This window comes from Chelonoidis abingdonii, chromosome 17 (genome assembly GCF_003597395.2).
Source record: "Chelonoidis abingdonii isolate Lonesome George chromosome 17, CheloAbing_2.0, whole genome shotgun sequence".
NCBI lineage: Eukaryota > Metazoa > Chordata > Testudines > Testudinidae > Chelonoidis > Chelonoidis abingdonii.
This window is the reverse complement of record NC_133785.1, coordinates 21,916,447-21,944,181: the sequence shown is the minus strand read 5'-3', so window position 1 is coordinate 21,944,181 and position 27,735 is coordinate 21,916,447. Positions and strand designations below refer to the sequence as shown.

The 27,735-nt window shown below is 40.2% G+C and overlaps 1 protein-coding gene across 2 annotated transcripts; it reads left to right on the top strand.

Annotated features, from left to right (window-relative positions):
* Positions 1-1,898: 1,898 nt before the first annotated feature.
* RBSN (rabenosyn, RAB effector) lies at positions 1,899-27,735 on the top strand. Of its 2 annotated transcripts, XM_032784268.2 has the most exons (12): positions 1,899-2,011; positions 4,026-4,341; positions 9,703-9,846; positions 11,751-11,851; positions 12,623-12,668; positions 12,783-12,944; positions 14,145-14,386; positions 15,419-15,489; positions 18,958-19,044; positions 21,561-21,663; positions 22,285-22,389; positions 23,940-27,735. In XM_032784268.2, exons 2-12 carry the CDS (start codon positions 4,179-4,181, stop codon positions 25,086-25,088), a joined length of 2,373 nt encoding a protein of 790 aa, XP_032640159.1. In that variant the 5' UTR covers positions 1,899-2,011; positions 4,026-4,178; the 3' UTR covers positions 25,089-27,735. The 2 variants fall into 2 exon arrangements, with proteins under 2 accessions (XP_032640159.1, XP_074929318.1); XM_075073217.1 differs by lacking the exons at positions 1,899-2,011; positions 4,026-4,341; positions 9,703-9,846; positions 11,751-11,851; positions 12,623-12,668 and having other exon boundaries at positions 12,822-12,963; positions 23,940-25,178.

Below are 27,735 nucleotides of genomic sequence, written 5' to 3'. Positions count from 1 at the left end.
CCGCAAACGTGGCTGTGGAGGGTTCGCTGGTCCCACGGCTCTGGTGAACCTCCCGCAGGTGTGCCTGCAGATGCTCCACCGGAGCTGCGGGACCAGCGGACCCTCCGCAGGCACGCCTGTGGGAGGTCCACTGGAGACGCCTCCCGGCGACCGGTAGAGCATCCCCGCGGCATGCTTCCCTAAGCACATGCTTGGCGTGCTGTGGCCTGGAGCTGGCCTGCTGCTATGTAGTCCCTAAGGGCTGCTACCACAATCCATTTCCAGTGAGGGATTCATGTGGTAGAGGGGACACTGTTCAGTGGCACAACTCCAGTGCTGCAGCTACTCCCCTGTACTATAGACACTTACTACAGTAATAGAAGGGGCTTTTCCTTCACTGTAGTAAATCCACCCACTCAAGAGGCAGTAGCTAAATTGATAGAGGAATAATTCATGTTTATTACTGTAGTGCCTAAGGACTAGGGTGACCAGACAGCAAGTGTGAAAAATCGGGACGGGGGTGGGGGGTAATAGGAGCCTGTACAAGAAAAAGACCTAAAAATCAGGACAGTCCCTATAAAATTGGGACATCTGGTCACCCTACTAAGGACCAACCGTGAATGGGGCCCTATTAGGCTTGGTACTGTACAAACAGAGTAGCAGCCAGTCCCTGCCCTATAGTTTACAACTTAAAAACATACAAGACAGACACAAGTTTACATGATCATGTACTATTTTTCCACACATGTATTAGCAGTTAGAACCCAGGAACTTCAGATCCACAGCAGACCTCTTCCACTTGAGAAAAGGTGGTAACCGGTATCAGAAAAGGGACATGACACACACCTTGCCTGTAATTTATAAAACCATTTGTGAGGGAGCAGTGAAAATTTGGTACTGGGACTCCTAGGTTTTACTACTGGCTCTGAGAGTAGAGTGTGGTCTAGTGGACCACACAGTCAAACATTTCACTTTGACACACTTTCTTTGAATCATAGAATATTAGAGTTGGAAGGGACCTCAGAAGGTCATCTAGTCGAACCCCCTGCTCAAAGCAGGACCAATCCCCAGAATGACAGAGTGGCTCAGAGAATAAGACTTGGATCTGTTATGTTAGCAGCCTTTGTTGTTTCCAGTATGCTCAGTAATAAGGCTGTGAATTGCAGAATTATTACCTGCAGTCAGTGGAAGAGGTAAGTCTAGAATTTATGATCTCCTACCAACTATACCTAGGTTATAGAATATTTCAGGTGGGAATCTCTATCTCACACTCCCATCCTCACCACCATGGCCATCAAAGCTACTCCAAAGGGGGAAGGGGGCTGAGCAAGACACGGTACTGCCAACAGTTGCAATTTTATCTTCACTCTTGCGATACATAGTATTTTGCGTAGTACCACAGCTCTGGGAATTATGTTGCCAACTCTCACAATTTTATCACAAGCCTTGAGGTATACAATGTTCTGCTTACATCCCCAACTTGTGAAGACAACTGATTACAAGAGCATCTCAGCTCTTATTTAAATAAGAACAGTACGTCCCCAGCCCTCAGGGTTGCAGAGAAAAGCATGAAAACGTGACTTGGGTGTACCCTAAAGGCTTGGAAACCAGAAAGCAACCACCCGTCCTTCCCTAAGGTTAATACTGGAGACAGGGGTCTGAAATTGCCACTTTCACAAGCATCACAACCCCAAGGCTGCCCTTTTCTCCCGAGCCTGCCCCTGCTCATAGCCCAGGGCGCCCCCTGCACGCTCCCTTCCAGCCCCGGCTCTGGTCTGCAGCAACCCTCCCCCTCTCCCAGCATTTACTCCTCCTCGATCCATGACTCGACGCTCGGCAGCGGTTCCTCGCCCGGACCCCGCCCCGATGTCCCGGATGAACCCGCCTCACTCCCTCATCGCTGGCTCGGCGCTCGCCCTGCCCGGATCCCGGGCCTTAGCCCCTAGCGCAGCCAGGCGCGGCTGGGCCGCGGCTCCTTCAGTCCCGCGCAGTCGGGAGCCGCCAGCTGCCGTTGCCCCGCCTGGGAGCCGAGGTGAGACCCGCCCCGGGGTGGGCTCCGAGTCCCCCCAGCTCCCACCCGCCGGGCTGGGCTCCCTGTCAGGCGGGGCTGAGCCCCTGTCCGCACCCCGGTTGGGGCGCGCGCATCTGCCCTGCGCCCTTAGTTCCGCGGGGGGGGTTCCCCTCTTCGCTCGCGGGAGTGGGCGGGGCCGGGTAACGGCTGCCGGGCCCCAGAGCATCGGGGTAGGAGGGGAACCCCCCGGGGCCGCGGGTGAGCTGCGGGCAGTGCCGGGGGGTGCTGACGTTGTTGCCGATGCGCGGCGGGGAGCGTCCCGGTGCCGGTGAGTCAGGGCTGAACCCGCTCCCCAGGGCGGTCACCTGTTCCTGGCGGAGATGCCTGGCGCGTTTCATGACAGTCCGGCCGTTCTAGTTCGGGTAGCTGCATGGCCACTTTAAATTCCCACCACGCACCCAGTTAGGTGTGGCATTCCTCGCTTCCTTTCACAAACTCTGTGCTGTTGACCAATCCACCCCAGAGGTGGCTGCATTTTAAGCCTGTTGTGGTGTTTGGATTCGTACATTGTTCTGGGAATGAAAGGTGTTATATACAAGTGAGACAATAGTTTTAAAGCAGCTTTCTCATGTATCAAGATGTGACTATCCGAGATAGAATTTCTTTCTAACGTTCTCATCACCTCCTAACAGCTGGGAGCCAACTAATGGCATAACAATATCTGGGACAAAGCAATGTAATGTACAAGCGGGGACATAAACAGAAACTAAATTACACAGTAGGAAGGAGTTAGAATCAGATAAAGAACAATAGATTAGCCCTTTCTTGAACACAGTAAAGCAGGCCAGGAAGTTATACTACAAACACATGGTGGACCAGATCTGCCTCTTTCCTGGGAGCAGACCCTCAACCAGGATTCCATTTAGATGTACCTACCTTTCTGAACTATTCTTTTCCCCAATAAAGATCCTTCACTGTGCTCCTCAACTGTTCAGTACATTGTCTGGCTCGGTGTCACAGTTCAGGGCTACAGCAGGTATATTTCCCCTCTGTGATCCAGTGAAAGCAACCCACTTTCAGGCTCCAGACCCCTGGCTGACACCTCTTTTGGGTGGAGACACGTCTCTGTCCCTTCTCGTGGTATTTCAGTGCTGAACAGCCTCTTAAGTACATCCTAGGAAACCCACTTCACATCAACTGTCCCAAACAGTTCTTTACATTAGTCACTCTCCTAGAAAATATACATACAATCATACAATCACAACACATAAATAATTGCATTTTTAATACAATGGATCCCAAAGATATTAAACTTAATTAAGATTTAACTTAATTCATTATGGTGTATCCAGGAAATTGCCATCTGTCACATTTGATATTGCAAAAAATATTTACCAGAATGCTTCCAGCATCCCAAGCATTCTGGCCATGCTTACATAATTTTATTTCCTTTAGCATTCCTTGTCATTCTTCATAGAAGTTTTCTTCCCAAGTGAAGGAGCTTATGAAAAACTTGTGTGTTGCACCAAAGTATTTCCTGAAGGAAGGGTCCACTTTTTCCAGCCACAAAATACTTGAGGGTTCTGTGTGATATGAAGAGGTGAAGTAGTGATTTAGTCTAATGGTTCTCAACCAGAAGTATATGTACCCCTAGGGGTATGCAGAGCTCTTCCAGGTGGTATATCAATTCATCTAGATATTTGCCTAGTTTTACAATAAGCTACATAAAAAGCACTAGCAAAGTCAGGACAAACTAAAATTTTATATAGACAATGACTTGTGACATTTTTGTATTTTTATATCTGAGTTTGTAAGCAAGTGGTTTTTAAGCAAGGTGAAACTTGGGGGTATGCAAGACAAATCAGAGTCCTGAAAGGGGTACAGTAGTCTGGAAAGGTTGAGAGGCACTCATTTAGTCCCTTCAGTCTTCTGTGGAGCAGTGTTCTAGGCTATGACTGGATTGTTGAAAGATCAGAGAGAGTTACTAAGTTAAACTGTTCATCCTGTTTAAAACTGCTCTGTGGATCTCTTTCAGAGTGCTGTTTTGCACAAGCTACAAGGGACGATGGCACTTTCTCTTCATTAGCTCAGTTGTTTCATCAGACATAATGCTACTGAACAGCATATTGCTGTTCCACTGCTGCTAAGACTCGGGGGACAGCAGTTTTCCACGAGTGAACAAAACACCATGGCATCAAACTACCCTCCTCCATTTGATGACCCTGTGGAAGTGAGAGAGGGTTTTCTGTGTCCACTGTGCCTGAAGGATCTGCAGTCTTTCTATCAGCTTCAGTCTCACTATGAAGAAGAACACTCAAGTGAGGACAGAGATGTCAAAGGACAACTCAGAAGTAAGAGTCATGACAGCAGCTTTAACTTCTGCTCTGTAAAATTCCATACAGTGAAAAATGTTTGTTGTACTACAGACTCCTAAGAATGTCTCATCTATAAGTTTCACTTCCCTAAAATATTGATTAAAATGAGTTAGAAGTAGGGTTGGTTTATGTGTAAATGGATTTAGGCCGAAGATAATTACTGTACAATTTCCAACAGAAAGCTTCAACAATATTTTCTACCTTGGTTGCCTAACGTTAGGCACCTAAATAAGTGGCTTGATTTTCAGATGCCTAATTTTACACACCCAATTAGCGGTTATCCTTGTAACTTCCCTGGGCATAATGTCAAAAATAGACTGTGGATTTGTCAGCCGACTACAATGTGGATGCCTTGAATTTGTCAATTACACTCCTTAATTACTGGGTGCCTTGACTATATTTATACTGGATTTCTGTGCTGTTTAGATAATCATACTTTTACATTTTTGTGATGATAAAAGATTGTTCTTAGCTTTTTGTTCATATACACTTTCATTTTATGTGTAGAGTAAAATGTGTAGAAACAGTCTTTTGAGTGTGTTTCCGGAAAGTCGCTTAATTGTTTTTCCTTAATTTTGAATTTTTATCATTTTTAACTATAATTGACAGTGCAGCTCAAAAGGATACTTTGAGATTAAAAGCCATATATTCAAACCATCTCTTTTATTTAAAAACATTGCTTATGTTACTCTTAGACCATGTTAGATTATTAAAATTCAGTTTTATAAATCTAATTTCACCACTTCAGCTGCTCATTTGCTTTTAGCCATTCACGTATTTTGGACAATTAGAATTGACTGGTCAGTTTCGCTCTGGGGGTTCTCCTGCATTAGCACAATGCTGTAGTATTGGAATTGCAAGCACCACACTGGAATATTTAAACCAAAACAACAATATTCTTTTCACTGGTTTAAGAAAAAGAGAACTTGTGTTAGGTTTTTCCTAACTGTTTTTTCTTTTTAAACTAAACACCTGCATTTTGGGTTCTGCTACCTCAGTAGTGTCCCTTTAATTGAAAATATAATGTCTCACTTTTTCAAAAATTTCTTTAACTTGCATTTTTAAGGATGTTGTTTTTATCTGTCTACTTGTCATAGTTATTCATGTCAAGCCATATCCAGTAAAACTCACCCTAGCATAGAAAACAACAAAATTGCTTTTATATTAAGTGGGGGAGTAGTATTCAAACTTCACGTCAGAAATATTTCTAAGTGATTTCTTGCTGAGTTCAAAAGTGTCCTAAATGCGGGTGGATAAGACGATCATTTATATATGCTTTTACATGGGCCTGTGTTAATATACTATGTTTTTTTAAATTTAAACTTATATTTGTTTTTATTGTTGGGGGGAATGAAGTGGGTGTGAAAGAGCCTTATCTCTGATAGTCATGAGGAATCCATACTTTTTCTTGTTTCTGTCCCACCCTCAAAGCCCCCAGGGTACCCCGCAGCTCCCAGCTGACATGCTGAAGTCATGGAGGTCTCGGGAAGTCACAGATTCCATGGCTTACATGACCTCTGTGAGAAATGTTTTGCCTTACCTGTGAGATCAAGAATGAGAGGGGAGATGGTTTGCACAGTAGGAAATGGATGGAGGAGATGGGTCTATGCCATGATGACTGAAAGGAGAAGTGTTCCATGAGAAAAATCTCTAAACCAGATTGATATCCTCACTCGCATTGAGTAGTGCCTTACTCCTCAGGTAGCCCTTTTGACTGAGTAAATTTTAATTGAGATGATGTGGGTAACTGATAATAAGGAAAAGTACAGCAGGTTTCCAATTTGCATGTATCCCATGACACATTAATATACGTGTTAAACTTTTTATGACAAATGATAGAAAAATTATGTGATTGCATAGTACTATCTTTAGTAAATACTGTATGGCAACTATTGAAGTGCATTATAATGTCACTGTTCACTTTTCATATATTATTTGTGACAGATTTGTATCCTACAGTATTCTTTAGAAACTGCCAGATATTAGCTTGATAGTAAATAGATATTTTTAAACATGGACTTTACTGGAAATTCACAGCACAAGAGACTGGAAAGCCTTTAACAAAGGTTTTGTACAACACATGTAACAAAGGCCATTTACATAAGGTGGTGTAAATCAAGGCTGTTTCTGTAGGGTGGTGTACATCAGTTATGCTGGTGGTGAAGCTACCAAACCTATGACCTGATGGTTAAATCTGGCCAAAGAGAAACTAAGTTTCCCTCCCTTCACAGACAAAGAAATAAATAGTGGCCGTAGAAGAGCTGCTGGTGGTGCTAACTCAGGCCCATCTATGATCATATTGAAACTGTTTAATATATCTGCTAGCAAAAAGCATTCAGGAACCAACATCATTGAATTATCATAGTCTAACCCTTTGTCTCCATTTCCTTGAATAAAATAATTTTCACAGATTTCCCTCCCCACTGTTTGCATGTGCAGATTTGGGTTGTCACTCTATGAAGATATCAGAGTAGCAAAGACTAAGATGCTAATGTGATTGTACAGCACCTATCATGATGATGTCCTGGTCCATGACTATGGTTCCTAGGGCTTTGATAATACAAATAATAATTTAATAACCACTTTAGTGGTACTGACCTGATTCCAGCATTTAAAAAGTGCCCTCTAGTGTACTGTTGTTTTTACAGACCTATAAAGAGCTGTGATCCACTAAGGCAGGGGTTCTCAAACTTCATTGCACCGCAGTTTCTATGACAACAGAAATTACTACATAACCCCAGGAGGGCCTGAGCCCACCCAAGCACCATGGGGGAGGGGCAGGCAAAGACAGCCCCACCACCCTGGGCAGGGAGGTCAAAGCCCAAGAACTTCAGCCTCAGGCAAGGGACCTGTAACTTGAGCCTTGCCACCCAGGGCTGAAACCCTCAGGCTTAAGCTTCTGCCCTGTGTGATGGAGCTCAGGCTTCAGCCCTAGGCCCCAGCAAGTCTAAGACTGCCCTGGTTACCCCATTAACTTGGGACTTATTATAGAGCCTTTCACCTGATGGTTTCAAACGTCTTTATAAACAGAATTAATAAACATTGATATTAGCCACATGTTGGCTCTGGCTCATGCTTAAATTATTCTGGATGACTTAATCAAGGGAAATAATCTTTATTTTGTATCATTTTTAAATTTCAAAAGTGGCCTGTCTCTAAGATGTGGTAGTGCAGATCTGTGTCGTTTGGAGTGGCTGTGGTTGTGCAGTTAGAATGAGCTACTCCCTGTGCCCTGCAAACAAAACAAAAAAACCCAAACTGCTAAAACAAAACAACAAAACGCTTGGGGCTAAAATTCGAAACTGTAATTTCTTAGTTTTCTTTTTCACTTCATAGTTATCAAGTATTCTATCTAGAAAATGTCCTAGAAAAGTTCACTTTGTTTTCTGAACAGTAATGGTGATAAACTGGAGACTGTCTCATCATTAAAATATGAAACAGGGATTTTACTCCTAATTTTAAGTGAAAGTATCAACATAACCTTAATTACAGAATTTCTACTAATGCACATCTGTAATATGCTCATAGTAATTTTCTTATTTAATTGGGTGGACTAATGACTATAATTCTTCCTACAGCATAGGTGGTGGTTGGAAAGTTAAGGTTGGCTCCTGTCTATCAAGAGTTGTCATAAAAACAGTATAAAACCCTAGTAGCCCCCCCCCCCCAGTTTTTCTAGAGGAAAGTCTTGGGTGTGAGGACTTCTGGGCTATGTTCCTAACTCTGCAACTGATTCTGTGAGCCTATGTGAAACTAATCCTCTGTGCTTCAATTTAACCATCTGTCAAATGGGACTAATCATACCTGTGACCTCAGCCCACAGCTATTGTGAGTCTTAATGTTTGTATAAAGTGCTTTGAGATCCTTGGGAGCAAGGTGCTTTGGAAGAGCAAAATATAATTATTGTTAACTGGTGGATAAATGTGACACCTGTTCTGTTTAAAACAGTATACGTGGGAGGGTCTGCAGCCAGTTCACTGCAGATGTGAGCTGGTGCTTGTGAAAAGTAACTTCCTCAGAACAGGGTGCTTACCTGCCCTCTGATAGCTGAATCAGACTTGTGTTATGTTTTTAAAATGTTCTCATATCTAGTACTTTGTCCAGTGTTTTAATTTCACAGATTGCTTGAAAAATAAGTCTTTGTCAGGGTACACTTTATTCCTGTGAGCTGCTGATAATTGGGAAGATGGTTTAAATGGCACATTAATATATTCCCACCAGGTTGAGCCAAGTAAGAGTATCTGAGCAGTATTATCATAGTACTTACTGTGCTTTTCAACTTCAGAGCTCTTTGCATTCAGCTGATTAATTCTCATAACATCCCCATGAGTCAGTAGCTAAGTATTCCCATATCTCTGCAGAGGGGGAAGCCAGAACAGAATACTAAAATGCCTTGGCCAATATCTCAGGGGCAAGTGTGGCAATAGGGATGGAGACTCAGGAGTTCAGACTCCCAGTTCTTTGTTTGGTCCACTAGACCATGCCCCTCTCTCAGTAATACTCATCTCATGTGAGGTAGTCTGGTACAATGCATTAATATTTAAAATATGTTCACTACAGGCGAGTCTCATCTTACGCGGGGGTTCCGTTCTGCAGTTAGCGCGTAAAGTGAAACCCGCGTATAGTCAAAATTACATTGAGTTGAATGGTGGGCAGAATTGCCCACACTACAGGTACAGTATTAAAATTGCTGTTTTTCTCTTTTTTTGTTTTTGTTTTGTTTTTGTTTTTGCGGACTACATAAAGCTGAAATCACGCATGTTAAATGTGCGTAAGATGCGACAGTCCTGTATAATGCTTAATGAGGATAATAAGGCATTTGCTGATCATTGTTTTGTGGCTTTCCTTAGGGTGGGGTTGGTAAATTGACTGTGGACAGGGTTCCCTTTCTTGGAGCTCAATGCTGTGAAGTGTTGAGTAACCTCAGCTCCCAGAGAAATTACTGGGAATTGAGAGGTGCTCAGCACTTGCAAGGTGTGCAGCACCCTGCAGGATTGGACCCCTGCAATGATGCGTCAGTCAACAGTTCACTATTTTAGATTAATTTCTTCGCATAATTTTCAGGCATAAAACGCTGGTGCTGAGCACCTGTAACTCCAGTTTGTCAACAGGAGATGTGAATGCTAAACATCTCCTTATGTCCAGCCTCACCACTATCTGACATATGTATGGGGATGCTTTCTGGTTCTAGACACCAGGCCAGCTTATTTTTATGAAGGAGGAAAAATATTGTTTTAAAGGAAATTGGATTATGCTAAATGAGCAGATGAAGTTTATAGTGGCTTCAAATGACAAGTGTTCAGGGACTGACTGCTTAGTATTTGATCTGTTTTTCAGATCTAGTCCAAAAGGCCAAAAAAGCAAAGAAGAAGCTATTGAAACGAGAAGGAGATGACCGAACTGATACTGGGGCTCAGGAGCGATACGAGTCTTTCAGCTACGGTGGAGTAGATCCGTACATGTGGGAGCCCCAAGAACTGGGTAAGAAAACAGGAAACCCATGTGTAGTAGGACAGATTTTCTGTTAACTTACACTCAGTACAATCCAATTGATTTCTGTGGAGTTGCACAGATTGTAAGTCTACATAGAATTTGGTCCACTGTGTAGAGAGCTGATGCCTTGTATCTATACACGGGCTCTTGGGTAACATTTTAGAAAATAGATGTGTTACTTTATATCCACATGCCAGCAATGCCCCTCTGCCATGTACATTGGCCAAACCAGACAGTCTCTACACAAAAGAATAAATGGACACAAATCTGACATCAGGAATCATAACATTCAAAAACCAGTAGGATCAGTGACAGACTTGAAGATGGCAAGTTTACAATAAAAAACTTCAAAACAGACTCCAAAGAGAGACTGCTGAACTCGAATTAATATGCAAATTAGATACAATTAACTTAGGTTTAAACAGAGACTGGGAATGGTTGGGTCATTACACTAATTGAATCTATTTCCCTATGTTAAGTTCTCCTCACACCTTCTATGGGTCATCTCAATTATCACTTCAAAAGTTTTTTTTCTCCTGCTGATGATAGCTCATCTCAATTGATTAGACTCTTCCAGTTGGTATGCATACTTCCACCGTTTCTTGTTCTCTCTATGTATAAATATCTCCTGTCTGTGTGTTCCATTCTGTGCATTCGAAGAAGTGAGCTGTAGCTCACGAAAGCTCATGCTGAAATAAATTTGTTAGTCTCTAAGGTGCCACAAGTACTTCTGTTCTTTTTATGTTCCTGAGTCACTTAAGTATGGATTCAGGTTCTGATTTTCTCAATATTTCCGTATTGCTTGGGTTTGAGTTGGGGGTGCTTGGGGATGCGCTGTTAGAGACAGGCCTGCTTGGCAAAGTTTAGGTCCATATCAAGGCTTCTTCAAAGTTCAGGGGTGTCTTTTGTGTACCTCTGTCTACTTCTAATATACCCTGTTTCCTGTTGTTACGGTTACAGTTTTCAGGGGCATTTTTGCTGTTGGGTCCTGGGATGAAATCCCACAGGACTGGTGGCAGACCTACACCTCTGGAATTCAGTTCCTTTGGTCTGCCAAAGCCTAAGTGGGTGAGCTTTGTGGTGAGGTGTATTGTTCAGTTAGGTTTTTAGTGTTTTACTAATCAGCAGCAAGAGAGAGCTACCTTCTGTATGTGATTATTGGCTTGCACTAGTATGAGGAAGTGAAGTGACAGATGCTGTTATATATTTATAAACAAATATTTGTACTGTAACTTCAGCATTGATTTCTTGCTCCATCAATTGTGTTGCAGGAAAAAAGTCATTACTTCATGATTTCCATATATCTGAGAATAAAATATGAACCAGAAGAAGCATCTTGAGCAGTGTTGAATTGCGCTTTTCTTGAAGCGATTAAGCAGTTTTGATTTCTTTTATGTATTTGTAGTCAGATTTTAAAATACTCGAAGAGAAAAAAAGGAAATTAGAAATCTGAAAGAGGAATTGCAGTTGCATTTTTAATATCCGTTTGACAGCTTTAGTCCCAATTCCAGTGGTAGTCAACAAATAAAAAGGAAGTAACTCTTCTTATATTTAGTAAGCTGTTGTTGACTGGTAATTGAGGGATCAAGAAAGTAATAGCAAGAGGTTTTTTTGTTTTTTTTTGCTTTTGCTGACTTAAAATAATGCTTGCAATTTTATTGGTTGAAATAATGTGCTTTGTTTATCCCTAAAGCCAGCCTGCAGATCAGAGATTTAATCTACAATTATACTCAAAGCAATGCTGTTAAAATACAGGATTCCAATCAGTCTTTAAACTTTCATTTGAACCTGAGTAGCAAACAGTGAAAAGAGATTAAAGTTTCCTTTAAACTGACATTTACAAGTCATGAGACTGAATCTGGAGACTTCCTTAATTTGTCTTTTCTGACCAGGTGCCATGAGGAGCCATCTTTCTGATTTCAAGAAACACCGAGCAGCTAGGATTGATCATTATGTTGTTGAAGTCAATAAATTAATAATCAGGTTAGAGAAGGTAAATTTGTTACTTCTTGATTATTCCTGTGAATGTTTAGAAGACTTGATGTAAAATCTTGTTTGAATCTGTAATGTGCACAATTTGTGTAATGCCCAAGTTGTTTCAGAAATGTTGGAGGTTTAACCATAAATATTTTATCTCCCATACATTCTCCTTTTAGGCTCTCATTTTCTTGGGTGCTCTGTGCTTGGTCTGGTCCTGTACTAAGAGCTCCATTTTCAATTTGAGTTAATGCCCTTATTCCATGTTGCCCCTTACACTTCTAAGAACTTCTACTTCTCAGTGGGCCAGGCACCATCCCTTTACTATTTTCTTCTAGTTTTGCAGTGTTAAGTCCCTCCCTCATACTGTCTGCTTCATATTTTTGCACCGAATCTTTTATTATTTATATTCTTTTGTGGACCCTGTCTCGTAGGTCTACTTTACTTGTATCTTTTTGTAGATACAGTGATGATGGGTGCTTTAGGAAAAAATATGCAAGATATTGTAAGCAATCTGTTGTATTCATCGAAGTTAGTGTGAGCTGCTCAGGTCAGGTACCTGGCTTACCTGTGTCATGTGCTGTTTACATTAGCATTGCTGTAGAAATTCTGGGAAAGTACAGGGAGATTGCTGTACAGGACAGATTACATTTTTTAGTACATAAGAGAATGCTGTCAAGGGTGAGAGGTCCAAGCTGTTAAAAATGCCATTCTTGAGGCCTGTAAATATTATCTTATGAGAGGCATGCAATTGACCTGATTAACTCCTCTGTGTGTCCTTTGCCAGCTTACGTCATTTGACAGAACAAATACGGAGTCAGCTAAAATAAGAGGTTGGTACAAGCTTACATCAAACTAACTTTGCTGATGTTTCACACCAGCTGATAAATGGATTTCATGTTGGTTCTAAGGTGAGGTGGTTTTTGTGTGTGCTTCCCCATGAACAGCTATAGAGAAGTCTGTTGTGCCTTGGGTCAATGATCAGGATGTACCATTCTGCCCAGACTGTGGCAACAAGTTCAGCATTCGGAACAGACGTCACCACTGCCGCCTTTGTGGGTCTATCATGTGCAAGAAGTGTATGGAGCTTGTCAGCCTTCCGTTGGCGAGTGAGTACAGTGGGCAGATGTGAGTTACTCCTGTCGTCCTCTCTTTGAGAACACCAACTGAAGGTGTTCAGCTTTTTCCATCTGAGCTGCTTCTGTCTGTTTTCATCAAAGGTTCTTGTCTATGATTCTCCAGTTGGTATACCCAATTCCCAGGATTTCCCAGTGTGGTGCAGTTGAATTTTTTAATGTTGGCATTTTTCATTTCCGTAGCATCTTTCCAAGGAGCTCAAAGTGCTTTATAAACATTAATGAATTCAGCCTTACTGCAGGCTAGATAAGTATTAGACACAGGTAAACAGAACGAGAATTCAGATCTCTTGGTTCCTAGCGATGTGCTCTGACAGCTACACCATGCCTTCTCCTAGCAGCCATAGCACCTGGTAGCTTTGACTAAACAAGACAAATTGTTGCTGCAGCCCTTATACACTGGTCTGCTAGCACTAATGACTATTTAAGAGAGCAGTGGGAAGAAGACAGATGGATAGTGCTATGAAGTGGTCAGCTATCAAGTCTGTAATGAACCCACTAGCCCTACTATGAGGAAAAATACTATCCTCCCTTTTATGAATTAAATGTGGATTAGTTCACAAAATTACTTGATTAACATTGGTCTTGATCATAGTCATTTTAATTTATTCTCCTCTATGTCTTCAGACACATGTCATATAGTTCCAGAGAGGAGCTGTGATGCCCCGTAATGCTGGCTAATTATTAACACAAAAATAATCTTGGTAATTGTTAATTGTATATGCGAGTCTTACAACATAAGGTCCTCATCTATTTGATTAGCCGCTTGCTAATCTAATAAATTGTTTGCTTACAAAGGGGTGTAGGACATCCCAATAGCTAGTTCCTGCTTCCCTAACAAGGTATTTTCCTTTCTGAAATTTAAAGAACATGTCTCTCTATCCAGTCCCAAAGAGAGACTGGAAATATTCATTGCCTTCTGCAGTGGTTCTCAAACTTGTACTGGTAATCCCTTTCGCACAGCAAGCCTCTGAGTGCGACTCCCCCTTTATACATTACAAACTTTTTTTTTTTTATATTTAACGCTATTATAGATGCTGGAGGTGAAGCAGGGCTTGGGGTGTAGGCTGGCAGCTTGTGACCCCCGACATAATAACCTTGTGACCCCCAGTTTGAGAACCTCTGGCCTTCTGGGTATTATAGAATCATTTTGTTTGTGTGTGTGGTTTCCAGGCAAACTCACCAGTGCCAGCAAAGAGGCCCTGACCTTTCATACCAGTCCAGGCTCCTCACCTAATAGTATCCATGGCTCCCGTCGTGGCAGCATCAGCAGTGTAAGCAGCGTGAGCTCAGTTCTGGATGAGAAGGACGATGACAGAATCCGCTGCTGTAGGCACTGTAAAGACACCCTTCTCAAAAGAGAGCAACAGATTGATGAGAGAGAATACACACCGGATATTGTGAAACTCTATGAGGTAAAATAAAACCTATTACTTGTTCAGGGTGGGTGTGGAGGATGGCATGGAACTATATGTAGGCAATGCTCACACTTGGTCCCTGCCTTATCTCCCTCATCTGATTTCCCTTATCTGTGGACCATTCATTGTTCACCACTCCAGGAAAATGGAATATAGGATGGTGGTGTCTGTCCACTAGCTGGGATATAAATGTATGTAGGGCTGTATAATAATTGGTTCCTTCTCCCTAGCCTGATGAAGAAGCATCTCACTTTGTGACCTATTTTATCTCTAGTCATCTGGAGACAATAGTTCTGAGGTGACCCCCAAATTCTGCTTTTCCGCAGCTGGTTTGCTCATAAAATGCATTTTAAAAGAAGTGTGTATGTGCATATTTGTGCGTCTGCACTACATTAATGGAGTGTACACAATCTATGCCGTTTGCATTTAACTGTTTCTTGTATGGGGGCTGGAGGGCAGTTGGACAGGATGTCTCAGGAAATTAGTAATAGGCTGTAACTGGAGACTTTCACTTCGAGGTTATGGGTTCAAACACAATCCAAGCCAATAGTGACTGAAAGTCATAATCTGATGGCTCTTTGGTGGTGTCTGTGAAATGGATTGATGGGTTTTAGCCACGGGGAGCTGAACTAGATGTCACTATCACATGTTAGCACTAATTGGTCCTCTTGTCAGCAATCTCAGTAGAGAGGCCAAGGACTGAAGAAGTCTTGACAACAGATATACCCCCTCAGCCCTAGAAATGGTCTCTGAATTTGGTTCAGTGGCGAGGCAGTGTAGGGGAACTTGCTGTGCTACTGCACATGCTGAATTTGTTGTGTGGATAAATAGAGGACCTCATTGTCCTAGGTAATCAATTTGGCAGCATTCATCAGCACTAAACTCTTACATGCGTGTGCACATGCCCCATATGAAAAGTTTATGCTGTCCAAATGTCTGGTTTTTTGTGTGAGGAGAGTATGTGTATTGCTAATATAGGAGAACTGCATTGTAATCTCTTGATTTTTATTGATTGATTGATTAAACAAGAAACTCCGACTTTGCATGGAGAAGGTTGATCAGAAGGCTCCGGAATACATAAAGATGGCAGAATCATTAAAGTAAGCCTATGTGATTTTCTTGCATGTGTTTTTCCCCGTAAAAAGCTGTTTTTAATACAGAGTCTACAGTAATTAAAACTGGCAACCTGTTCTCTATTTAGATTTGAGGACAGCCAAATATTAGACACAGAGATTTCGTTATAGCCATATATTAGAGACAGCTCAGTGGCTGAAGCTAAACTGGTAAATGTGAATGTCCTAAATTATTAAAGCATATCTTAGAACTGACAGGTTTCATCTTTGGCTCAATTCTGGTAAGATTTCAGATGACAGTCTGAAATGTCTGAAGCTAAATATAAATATCTCATCTCGTAAAAGCAGCAGAGAATCCTGTGGCACTTACTAGACCTAACAGCGTATATGGACGTACTTCTGGTGAAGTACCACTTCGTCAGACGAAGTAGTGGAAATTTCCAGGGCAGGTAAATATGCTGCAAGCAGCAGAGATACGAGGTTAGTTCAATGAGGAGAGGAATGAGCCCTTTCTAGCAGTTGATGGTGTGAAAACCAAGGAGGAGAAACTGGTTTCTGTATGGGCAAACCATTCCCAGTCTTGTTTCATCACTAGACTGAGTGTGTCAATTGCGATGAACTGAACGTCAGCAGTTCTTTTGAAGTTCTAGTCCTGAAGTTTTTTGCGGCAGGATGCCACCTTAAGTTGCTAAGTGTGGGCCAGGGAGGTTGAAGTGTTTCCTACAGTGGTTGTGTATATTTGCCATTCCTGATAGTCTGATTTGTGTCCATTTTATCTTTTCCGTAGAGACTGTCGTTTGGCCACGTACATAGCAGAGGGGCATTGCTGGCGTTTGTGGCGTAGATTACATTGGGGATTGCAGTGAATGAACGTGATGGTATGCTGAGTCTGGTCTAGGTCTGTGTAGGTCCGTGTGGTTGTCGTTGGGTAGATATGTGGCATCTAATGCAACTCTGCCCACATAATCTACACCGCGACACCATCCCGGACCTAACCAGATCAGCCATACCATCACCGGTTCATTCACCTGCACGTCCACCCACGAAAGCTCACGCTCCAATACGTCTGTTAGTCTGTAAGGTGCCACAGGATTCTCTGCTGCTTTTACAGATCCAGACTAACACGGCTACCCCTCTGATACATATCTCATCTAGGTGGCCTGGAGAGATACATGTTTTAAGCTGTAACATGTCTGTGGAAATGAGGGGAGGGTGTTAGGTAGAGGGTTTGAATCGGTGAATGTTTATTATGCAGTATGAGTGAAATTCTGGCCCTATTTAAGTCAGTGATCAGAATTTCATCTGAGAAGTCTGCATAATACTTTACAGACAAGTACAATAGACTCTGTCCCAAAGGGCTTTGACTCTAGGCTAGCTGTAGCAAAGGAAGAGATTCGCTACTGTGTAAGAGGAGGTCTACACAGTGTATGGTCAGTGTTAGGACATGAGTTATTTAATTGAGTAACGAAGGGTTCAGGGAATGACAGTACATTTTTTATTTACAAAGCATTGAGTCAGCACTGGAAATTGAGCCAAAAACAAACGTTTTAAGTTGGGTTCTGAAGGAGGAGAAGGAAGCTGCATTACAAATGGATTCAGGGAGACTATTCCAATGAAGGGGCAAAGTGGGGTATTAAGTAGGGTTCCCCTTTCAATGATTTGAACTCACGTTATCTGGTCTAGTATGTTATCTTGGCTGCTCTGAAGATTTTGGAGGATCATTAGTGCAGATAACTGGGTGAGCATTTCAGGGTTTGGCCCCCAGATACAGTGTTGCTACACAGGAAGTCATCTTTTTGACTCTATTGTCTTTATCTTTGTGAAGGGCATTGGGATCCTCAGGGGGAAGGCTGTATAGAACTACAAAGTGTGATGATTATAATCACCCTCTCCCTACTTACTACTATAAAATTCCAAAAGCCAAATGACTTAATTTGTCAGACTAATAGGCACTTCCAGGAGCTCCTCTTGGGACATATTCTCTCATTCAGATTGACTTATTTTGTGTATCTGTTGTCATGCTTAGACTCCTCACAAGGCTATATTTGTATTCTCTGGTGGCACATATGCTATACTTTACATTTAATCAGACCTCACTAACTTGGGCTAATGATTGGGAGACCCATTTCGGATCCTAGAATTTTTGCAAATTAGCGAATAAATTCACAAACTCTGACATTCAAGGCTACCACATCACTATGTGTGCTCAGTTTGTTTATTGTGGTAAGTAGAGTTATGCTTTATTATTATATGGCAATAGCACCCAAAATATTGTAGGCACTTCCCAAACAGAGTGATACAAATTTAATTATTTATACTAATATACAAACTAAACATTTAAGTCTAATTTAAAAAAATGAGAGTTTCAGTAATGAGATCTCACTACCACACTTTGCTATTACATCTCAACAGAAAATTGGTGCAAGACTAAATTTTTTAGGGTTGTGCATTAGTGAAGTGCGATATGGTACCACAGTACAGTCTGTAGTACTATGTCCATCACTAAATGAAATGTCAAATGTGTTGCAATGACAGTTATTTTGAGATTCAATTATTAAAAAAGGCATGTTAGCATTCGCATGCATCTTTTTAAAAAGCTATGTGCTTTTTTAATACAAGGTCTACAGGGAAGAAAATGGGCAGTATGTTGTTTGAGACTTCATTACAGCAAAATGTTAAGTACACAGCTCAACTGCTGAAGCTAAATGTAAATGTCCTAAATTACTAAAGCATATCTCAGAATTAACAGGGCTCATCCTTTCCTTGATTCTGGTTGGTTTTTTAGATGCTGTTTGAAATGTCTATGAGATTTGTGTTATGTTAGATCATTTGATATAAAATTAATTCAGAATTGTGTAGTCACTTTTTGGGAGGGGGGGCGGGAGAGATAATGTGCAAGATATGGAAATGGGTGGTGGGACCCTTCATTCTTACAAATCCTTACTGATTATATTTTGTTCAATAAATATAAAAAGCAAGATGCTAGGAAACTATGGTCAATTTATGTTTATCGTTTCTTCATGCTGATTGATAATTGTCCTGATTTCTGACCAACTCAAGGAGAGGATAACTTTGGTATCACTGTGTTACTTCAGTTTAACAAAATAAACAAATATGTCATTAACTGTACGTGCATGCGCGCGCACACACGCTAAATTCACAAGACATTACACACAAAGATACAGGCAGAAGAAGAACTGCTGTATTAAAATATAGGCACTATACATGAGTTCATAAAATCATATAGTAAACTTCTGTGAAACGTTAGCATTCACAAATTAACCATTGTCTTCCCTTTTGCAAATAAGAAATTTGTTTTCACTTATGAGTTAACATATAACATTCACCCTGAAATCTTATTGGCTGCAGTAGTCCTTTTATCTGACAGAAGAGATAAGAAATATTAAAAGGCCTCCTGTTAATTTTTACTGTTGCATAGATTTCTGGCAGGACATAACTTAGTGTAAATGAGGATATGTTTTCTTTCTTTCTTAGTGCTGGGGAGACAACCTACAATCTTGAACATGCTAATGACCTGAGGGTGGAGGTGCAGAAAGTGTATGAGTTAATAGATGCTTTAAGGTAAGGAACAAATAGTTGAGAGAGAGATTTCTGTAACTATTTAGTGGATGGGCTAAACTAGAGAGACAGTGTCTGAAATTGAAATGTACTGTACTTAATTTAATCAAACATAGAAAAATGAAAAATCACCTGTTCTAATAGAATGTGAGTGAGAATATGAAAAAAACAAACTAAAAAAGCAGTCATGCTAGGTCATGAATCTACTATGTGCACAGCACCCCTGTCTACATAAAAGGATACAGTCAACTTCATTCTCAACTTTCAAAAACAAGTTTAAATAGATAGTATTCCTGTCCTCTCTGTCAATATTTTGTAGTTTTACAGGCTCACTTGCTAATTTGTAAGAATATTTGTTTCCCCTCTTACTATATGAGATCCACTCACATGGGAAATTAACTATAATGAAAGTGACTATACATAAAGTGCTGCCAAACGCATGAATTAAGCAAATTGAACAATATTTTTCAGGTATTAGTAGTTAGGGCTGTCGATCAATCGCAGTTAACTCACATGATTAACTAAAAAAAATTAATCATGATTTTAAAAAAAGTAATAGCAATTTTAATCTCACTTTAAACATTAGAATACCAATTGAAATATTTGTGGATGTTTTCTACGTTTTCAAATATATTGATTTCAGTTACAACATGGAATACAAAGTGTACAGTGCTCACTTAATATTATTTTTATTACAAATATTTACACTGTAAAAATAAAAGAAATAGTATTTTTCAGTTCACCTCATACAATATCATAATGCAATCTCTTTACCATGAACGTGCAACTTACAAATGTATTATTTGTTGTTGTTACATAACTGCACTCAAAACAATGTAAAACTTTAGAGCCTGCAAGTCCACTCAGTCCTACTTCTTGTTCAGGCAATCACTAAGACAAACAAGTTTGTTTACATTTACTGGAGATAATGCTGCTGGCTTTGTATAACCGTCACTTGAAAGTGAGAACATGTGTTTGTATGGCACTTTTGTAGCTGGCATTGCCAGATATGCTAAACATTCATATGCCCCTTCGTGCTTCAGCCACCATTCCAGAGGACATGCTTCCATGCTGATGATGCTCGTTAAAAAAATAATGCATTAATTAAATTTGTGACTGAACTCCTTGGGGAAAAATAGTATGTCTCCTTCTGCTTTTCCTGCATTCGGCCATTTATTTCATGTTATAGCAGTCTCTGATGCTGACCCAGCATGTTGTTCGTTTTAAGAACACTTTCACTGCAGATTTGACAAAATGCAAAGAATGTACCAATGTGAGATTTCTAGAGATCGCATTAGCACTTGACCCAAGGTTTAAGAATCTGAAGTGCCTTCCAAAATCTGAGAGGGACGAGGTGTGGTGCATGCTTTCAGAAGTCTTAAAAGAGAAACACTCCGATGTGGAATCTACAGAACCCGAACCATCAAAAAAGAAAATCAACTTTCTGCTGGTGGCATCTGACTCAGATGATGAAAGTGAACATGCGTCGGTCTGCACTGCTTTGGATCGTTACGAGCAGAACCCCTCAGCATGGATGCATGACTTCTAGAATGGTGGTTGAAGCATGAAGGGACTTATGAATCTTTAGCACATCTGGCATGTAAATATCTTGCAACGCCGGCTACAACAGTGCCATGTGAACACCTGTTCTCACTTTCAGGTGACATTGTAAACAAGAAGTGAGCAGCATTATCTCCTGCAAATGTAAACAAACTTGTTTGTCTGAGTGACTGAACAAGAAGTAGGACTGAGTGGACTTGTAGGCTCTAAAGTTTTACATTGTTTTATTTTTGAATACAGTTGTGGGTTTTTTGTACGTAATTCTACATTTGTAAGTTCAACTTTCATGATAAAAAGAATGAGGAGTACTTTTGGCACATTAGAGACTAACAAGTTTATTTGAGCATAAGCTTTCGTGGGCTAAAACCCACTTCATCGGATGCATGCAGTGGAAAATACAACAGGAAGATATATATATAGAGAGGACATGAAAAAATGGGTGTTGCCATACTAACTATAACTGTATTTTCCACTGCATGCATCCGATGAAATGGGTTTTAGCCCACGAAAGCTTATGCTTAAATAAATTTGTTAGTCTCTAAGATGTCACAAGTACTCCTGTTCTTTTTGCTGATACAGACTAACACGGCTACCACTCTGAAACCTTTCATGATAAAGAGATTCTATTGCAGTACTTGTCGGAAGTAAATTTAAAAATACTATTTCCTTTGTTTTTTATAGCACAAATATTTGTAATAAAAAATAAATGAGTACTGTGAAATTTGAAAATGTGGAAAACATCCTAAAATATTTAAATAAATGCTAATATATTATTGTTTAACAGTGTGATATTTTTTTAACTGCTTGACAGCCCTAGTTGTAATATATTAACAAAAATCATGCTTCTGTCTGAATGTAGGTTGACAGTGTTTCTCTCTGACACCTAATCTTGTTTTGAATTTTTCTTACCCTGGGCCCTTATTTTTGTACTAATTCACTGGATGCATATTCTGATTCAGTAAGAAGATTTTGACTCTAGGCTTGAATGAAGAGCCTCAACCTCATCCCAAAACTCTACAACTTCAGAGAATGATTAGATACTCAGCTACCCTTTTTGTACAGGTAAACAAAGCCTGAGTTGTACGAATGTGAATCTTCTGCTGTGTTCTCTTCAAAAGCAAAAATTGGAACCATGACTAGACTCAAATTACTTATTGGAGAAGAATAACTTTTCAGGCTATTTAAATGGTGAATATCCTGCAGTCTGACCTGATGAGCCTTTTAAGGCTTTCCCTTGGCATGAAGATAACTTATATTGGAGACCTAGTACTGTATGCTTGTGCAATGTGTTTAAATGCCCTTCTTGAAATGACAGCATACTCTGCACATCTAGTTTCACCAGTTTTTGCTTATTAATATTTTAAATATCAGTATATAGAAAACTAATTTTTTTTATTTTGTAAGTTAAACTTTTCAGACTTTCATTAAAATGTGTGCTCCACAGACTGATTATTTCAGAATAGTGTATATTCTTACCTAGATGTGCTTTCATTATTTTCCTGAGCATTAAGTTGCTGCAGGGAAACTTTTTTTCTGTTGAACATTGGTTTGTGGTAGTTGAGAAACTGGATCTCAGTAAGGCACTAGATCACCTTACTGTTTTAACTGAGTTTCTGTTTTTGAGTAGGCTAAAAACCTGCAGTTTGTTAGCAGTGTTATTTTACTATTTATATTCTTCTCTAGGAAAAATTGTTGGGTCTGATGTCCTTGCCAACCAAAGACAAGTATGAAGAACTGAAAGAGAAAAGAAAACAAGAGATTGATAGAAAATTGCACAAGGAAAGACAGGTGAAGATGTGGATCTAGCTTTAGCTGTGTTAGGGCCTATTGGTGCAGTCACTCACGTGTACGTAGTTACTCATTTAGTACTCCATTGTGCCTCCATGTACGTAACTGTTTGCAGCACTGAACTTTGTGTCTCATTTAGCCTGTCAGGAATTGGCCCTGTGGAATGAGGTTGTGGTATTCCCTGGAGGGAGACAGGGCATGTCTTGTGAGGAGAAAGGAGTCATTAGCAAAGAGGGGGCTGGGCTGGGTATGTCTTGGGGTAGGAGTAGAGGAAGGAATGAGAATCCTTTTCTTCAATTAGTGCATTTCCCTGAGGGAGGACACATTTGTCCTCTGTCCTAAGATTTAATGTATATTGTTATAAGATTTCTGTAGGTTTCATTATATTTATGACCCCTTCAAATTAATACTATGTGATATTCCATTACAAGAGCGTCTGTTAGAGACAGGCTTGGTCAGTTTAATGCCCAGATCAAGTTAGGATTGCTCTTTGCACAGTCTCATCAGGCACATTTTTCAGTAAGTGCACACAAGCTTCAGTGAAGAGGATGACAGTTGTATACTTGATATATAACACTACTACTCGTGTAGCGCAGGAGAGGGTTTATGTAGGCAGCTCTGGTGGGATTTGTGAAACTACTAATAAACTCAAGGAAAAAACCATCCAGTTATTGTTAGGAACTCAGGCATCTTCTGAAGTGTGATGATTGCTTCTCTCTGGGATGTGTTCATGTTGTGAGTTTGGGTGGGCACATGGTTGTATGATTCAGAAGTATCTCCATGTAATTGGCCTTCTGAACTCATTGCAAATACCTCATATAACTGAACTATGGGTTGTTTTTAAGGATGGTAAGAGGTATTTTAACCCCCTCTACTAACAGGCTATTACTGTTTGAGGAATAGTGTATTCTGCATAATACAAATACTGCCCCAGGCATAACTACAGTACAGAAGGTTTGTAGCAACCGGATCTTAGTTTTTGGGTGAAAATTAATATGTGTAGATGTTAAATTGGGGCTCTGAGTCTTGTCTTGTTTGATTAACGCAGAACACAAGGGTGACATCAAGACAAGCCACTTCACATTAATTTCTTATTTGAGCCCTGTATATTCCTCCTGTTGGAGTAGAAATGGGTAAAAAATCTGTTATGTTGCTCCTATAATCTAAATAATCTGAGTCACAAAACAAAATAGTGCAGTAATCCTCCCTTTTTGAGAGACTTGTGCATATCGTCCAGTTCTGAAATGGATACTGTCAACTTTTAAAAATTACTTTAAACAAATATTTCATTTCTGACGGAACAACCTTCGAATAGTGCACACTGAATTTTTTAAAATTGGGTTTTCTTGCTGCTTTGATGTTTGAGCTTTTTCAGTAAAGGGGAAACTGACCTGATACAAATGCTGACAACTGCACAAAATAACCAAAAAATTGACTAACTCTTTTCAGTTACATTAATCTCAGGTGTTGGAACCATATAGGTACAAAAATTTCAGGCAAAGATGGGAGTTTAAGCTAATGGGTCTCCTTTTAAATCTTGTCTCTGCTAGGCAACACTTGAAACACAAAAAAGACTGGAGGAAAAGCAGAAAGATTTGGTTTCCCGATCCACGGCTGCACCCAATGGTGAGGTTCCTTATCCAAAAAGAGTCTCGGTAAAGAAATCTGAAGGTTGGTTACCTACATCCAGCTTACCTCGCCAAAGGGAAATAGCTGACCCACTTCTTCAGCAGATTGACAATATTACCTCCTTTATTAAGCAAGCAAAGGCAGCTAATCGGTTAGATGAGGTTCGTATGTTGCAAGAAAACCTGCGACAGCTTCAAGATGAATATGATCAGCAGCAGACTCTGAAAGCTATTGAGCTTTCTAAAAGGCAGGCAGAGGAGGAAGAGATGCAGAGGGAGCAGCTTCAGGTCCTTCGTGAGAAGGAGTGGGAAAGGGAGCAACACAAAGCAGTGTCTCAATACTCAAGGACACGTTCTCTAGACTTCAGAGAAGTGAAGCAGCACCAGCATGAATCTGGAAAAGAAAACCTAAACCAGATAGCACAGTCTTCGGATTTAGATACCACTCAGATCAAAAGCAGCCCAAGTTCTAAAACACCTTCTCCAGATGCTGTCCAGAAACAGGTAACTAAAGAGAATTCAGTCTTCCCAATCAAACCCAGAGAAGCCCCACAGTACATCAGGGAGACAGACCAAAATCAGACAGTGTTGCTAAACCCTTTTGAAGATGAGGCAGATACTAGTCCAGTAGAAGACGACCCTGCTAATACATTGGCTGGAGACAGTTCTCAGGTGGTTTCTTTGCCCGCCAAAGCCCGGCACAGTGATAAAAAAGAATATAATCCATTTGAAGATGATGAGGAAGATCAGCAAACAAATGGGGCAACTGTTTGTGCTCCAAATCCCTTTGAAGATAATGGAAATTCATTTCAAAAGTCTGTGAATGATCAGAATTCTGGTAATCCATCTGAAGGGTTGTCTTCTACCAATCCATTTGAAGTTGATGATAATGAAATCTCAGGAGAAGACATTATAGAAGAAGAACTCCTTCTCCAACAGATCGATAATATCAAGGCTTATATTTTTGATGCCAAACATAGCGGACGGATGGATGAGGTGGAGGTACTGACAGAGAACTTAAAGGAACTTAAGCGCACATTAGCAAAGCAGAAAGAGAAATCCAAGTGCTGAAGCAATATGTCCACGTAAAAATAACTTTATAGTCCACTGTTAATGCTGGAGGATGGAGCAGATTACATTTAAAAATAAGGAGCACAGGTTACAAGAGGGAATGATGAGAAGAATCTTGGATTTTGTGCAATGCACTTTCATTTAGGTGTTTCCACTACTATTCGGATTTGGAGAACAAAACTGATTATTCTAATACTATGATATTATTCTCAAAGATGTTTAATAATATGAACTTTGTCACAGCAACATTGTTTAAACTGTTGATTATCATCACATGCTTATTTCTGGGCAAAATGGGAAAGTGCTAATAGGGTAATAGATGATTCAAAAATATCTGCGATGATGCAGACAATCAGTCTGCCATCTTTCCTTCTTCCTTTAGTTTTGTTGCAATAGTAAAGGTCAGCCTTTAAAACTGGACTTCCATTAATAAGTGTCCAACATTCTTTTCTAAAATTTTTGTGCATCAGATGTTTCCCGTGAAAATGACATAGTGCAAGTTGTTATAGGCTAGTTCAACTGCCTTACAGTGCTCCGAGAAAGTACTGTTAAAAAGCAGGCTGCTATGATTCTTTGAGCTGCAGAATATAAAAGCTACAGGTCAATTTGTGCAATGCAAATATGTAAAGGGATTTTTAGAGACTTAAAAACAAATTTGATAACTGTGATCTCATAGGTGGTGTCTGGGAATTTTTTTTAATTAAAAAGCCTTGCATGCTGCCATTTCATTTCCCCATACTTTTTTTTTAAAGCTGCTGCCATTGCACTGGCCATAAATTGCAGAATAAAAGTAGAGGGGTCTGAGCTGTGTTCAGAGGTGAATTGTTTTTATAAAAATAAACATCTAACTCCCTCTTTCCAGGAAGGAAGTGGCAGTACCACTGCAAAATCAAATATTAGGGAAAACCATCCAATTTCTAATTCTTTTTTTGGAACCTACACATTCCTTTGTAAACTCTGGGTGACAGAATGATCATGTGTGTGTTTGTGAGACTGGAACCCTGTTTACATAGCACTTAGGGAACAGAAATTTTGTTTGCAATGGAAAAGCTGAAAAGCTACTAAACTGGAATTTTGTGAAAAAGTTGAAGGACAAAGTTTGTGTCTGTATAATACCCTTCAGCACTTCAGTTTACTACTTGATTCACTTCCTTTAAAAGATCGTGACTCTACATCAATGAATCAAACTTTATGTAAGGCAATCAAAGGTTGGATGTGTTTTAAGCTCCAAGTATGAGCCTTTTCTAGGATCCACATGAATGAAGGCCATCGCTTTTGAAGTGTGAGTGCCCAAAGTTGGTCACCTAAATCTTGATTTGGGTACCAGAATTTGCTTCAATGTGCCTGCATCTCTGAAAAATCAAGCCCTTCTTGTTTTCTAAATCTAGATTTAGGTGCTTAGTTTTAGGCACCCATGTTTGAAAGTTTTGGCCTAACTAACTGTGTGTGTAATTTTAGATGAAATAGAGCAAATTGTTAAAACAGACCATGCTAGCACTAGCATGCAAATTTTATTGATCAGTGAATATTAAAATGCAAACTCTTATGTGACAGAACAATCTTTGTAGTTTTGCCTAAATAAGTTACTTATGCCATTTTTTTTAAATCTCAAGAGGGATAAGTAACATTACTGCCCGAAAGTCAAAAGTAGGCTCTTTAAGCTTTGTTTCATTCTGAGTAAAAGCACAGGGCGTAATGCATACCTTCCCATAAATATATAAAATTTCCTTTAGTGACTTTAAATAGTAACTGATTAGATAAATCAATTGTGATTTAAAGCAGTCACATGTGGAAAGTCCCGTGTTTCCTTTTTAAATGGCTAGTAGCACCCAGAGCTTGCTGCTGCAAACTAAGCATTTACTGGTTGTATTATTTAAAAGAAGATCCTTGAATATTAATACCATAAGACTCTCCCTAATCAGAGCTCATTGAGCCCTTTACCTGTGCTGTCCATTGGGTAAAATCCACCAGGACTAATGGTCTTGCAGAAATATCAGGAACCTCAGGTTGTGGGGCGGTGTATCATGGCACCTCTTGAAAAATGCACTACAAGGGGTGCTAGCACCAGATTAATTAAGGCAGGTGAGATGCATGTCCCCATAGCTCTGAGATTAGTCAAAGCATGGAACTGTTTACATTTTAAAAGCATAACAATTTAGCAGTTATTCATTTAAGGCAAAACTTTCCTGTACCAAACCAGAACTAGCTCCTCGGCCGCAATCCAAAATTTATTTTGCTCTCAACTTAAGAGTAAAAAATGGTTCAGTGGCTTCAGCTTTTTACATTGGGAGGCGAGGGGAGAAAGTGTGTTCCTTTGTCGCAAATATCCTGCACTGTTTGTGTTTTACAGTCTAATACACTAAAGTATATGTATCGTACATGTAACAATGTATTTTTCCAAGCAGATAAGATGCTAGTGTACCTCATGAGCTCAATCGATGTTAAATGTGATAGACTAGAACTCTTAACAGGAAAGGTGATCTCCAAAGTGAAAACCTTGTATCTGTATGTGGACGGCTGTGGAGATTACATTATAAAGCAGAATGAAGACATCTTATTGTCAAATAACTAACATTGACATTTGTTAATAAACTTGCATGCACTACTCTATACTGAAAATTTGTAAAGAAATAAAATAACATGTTTA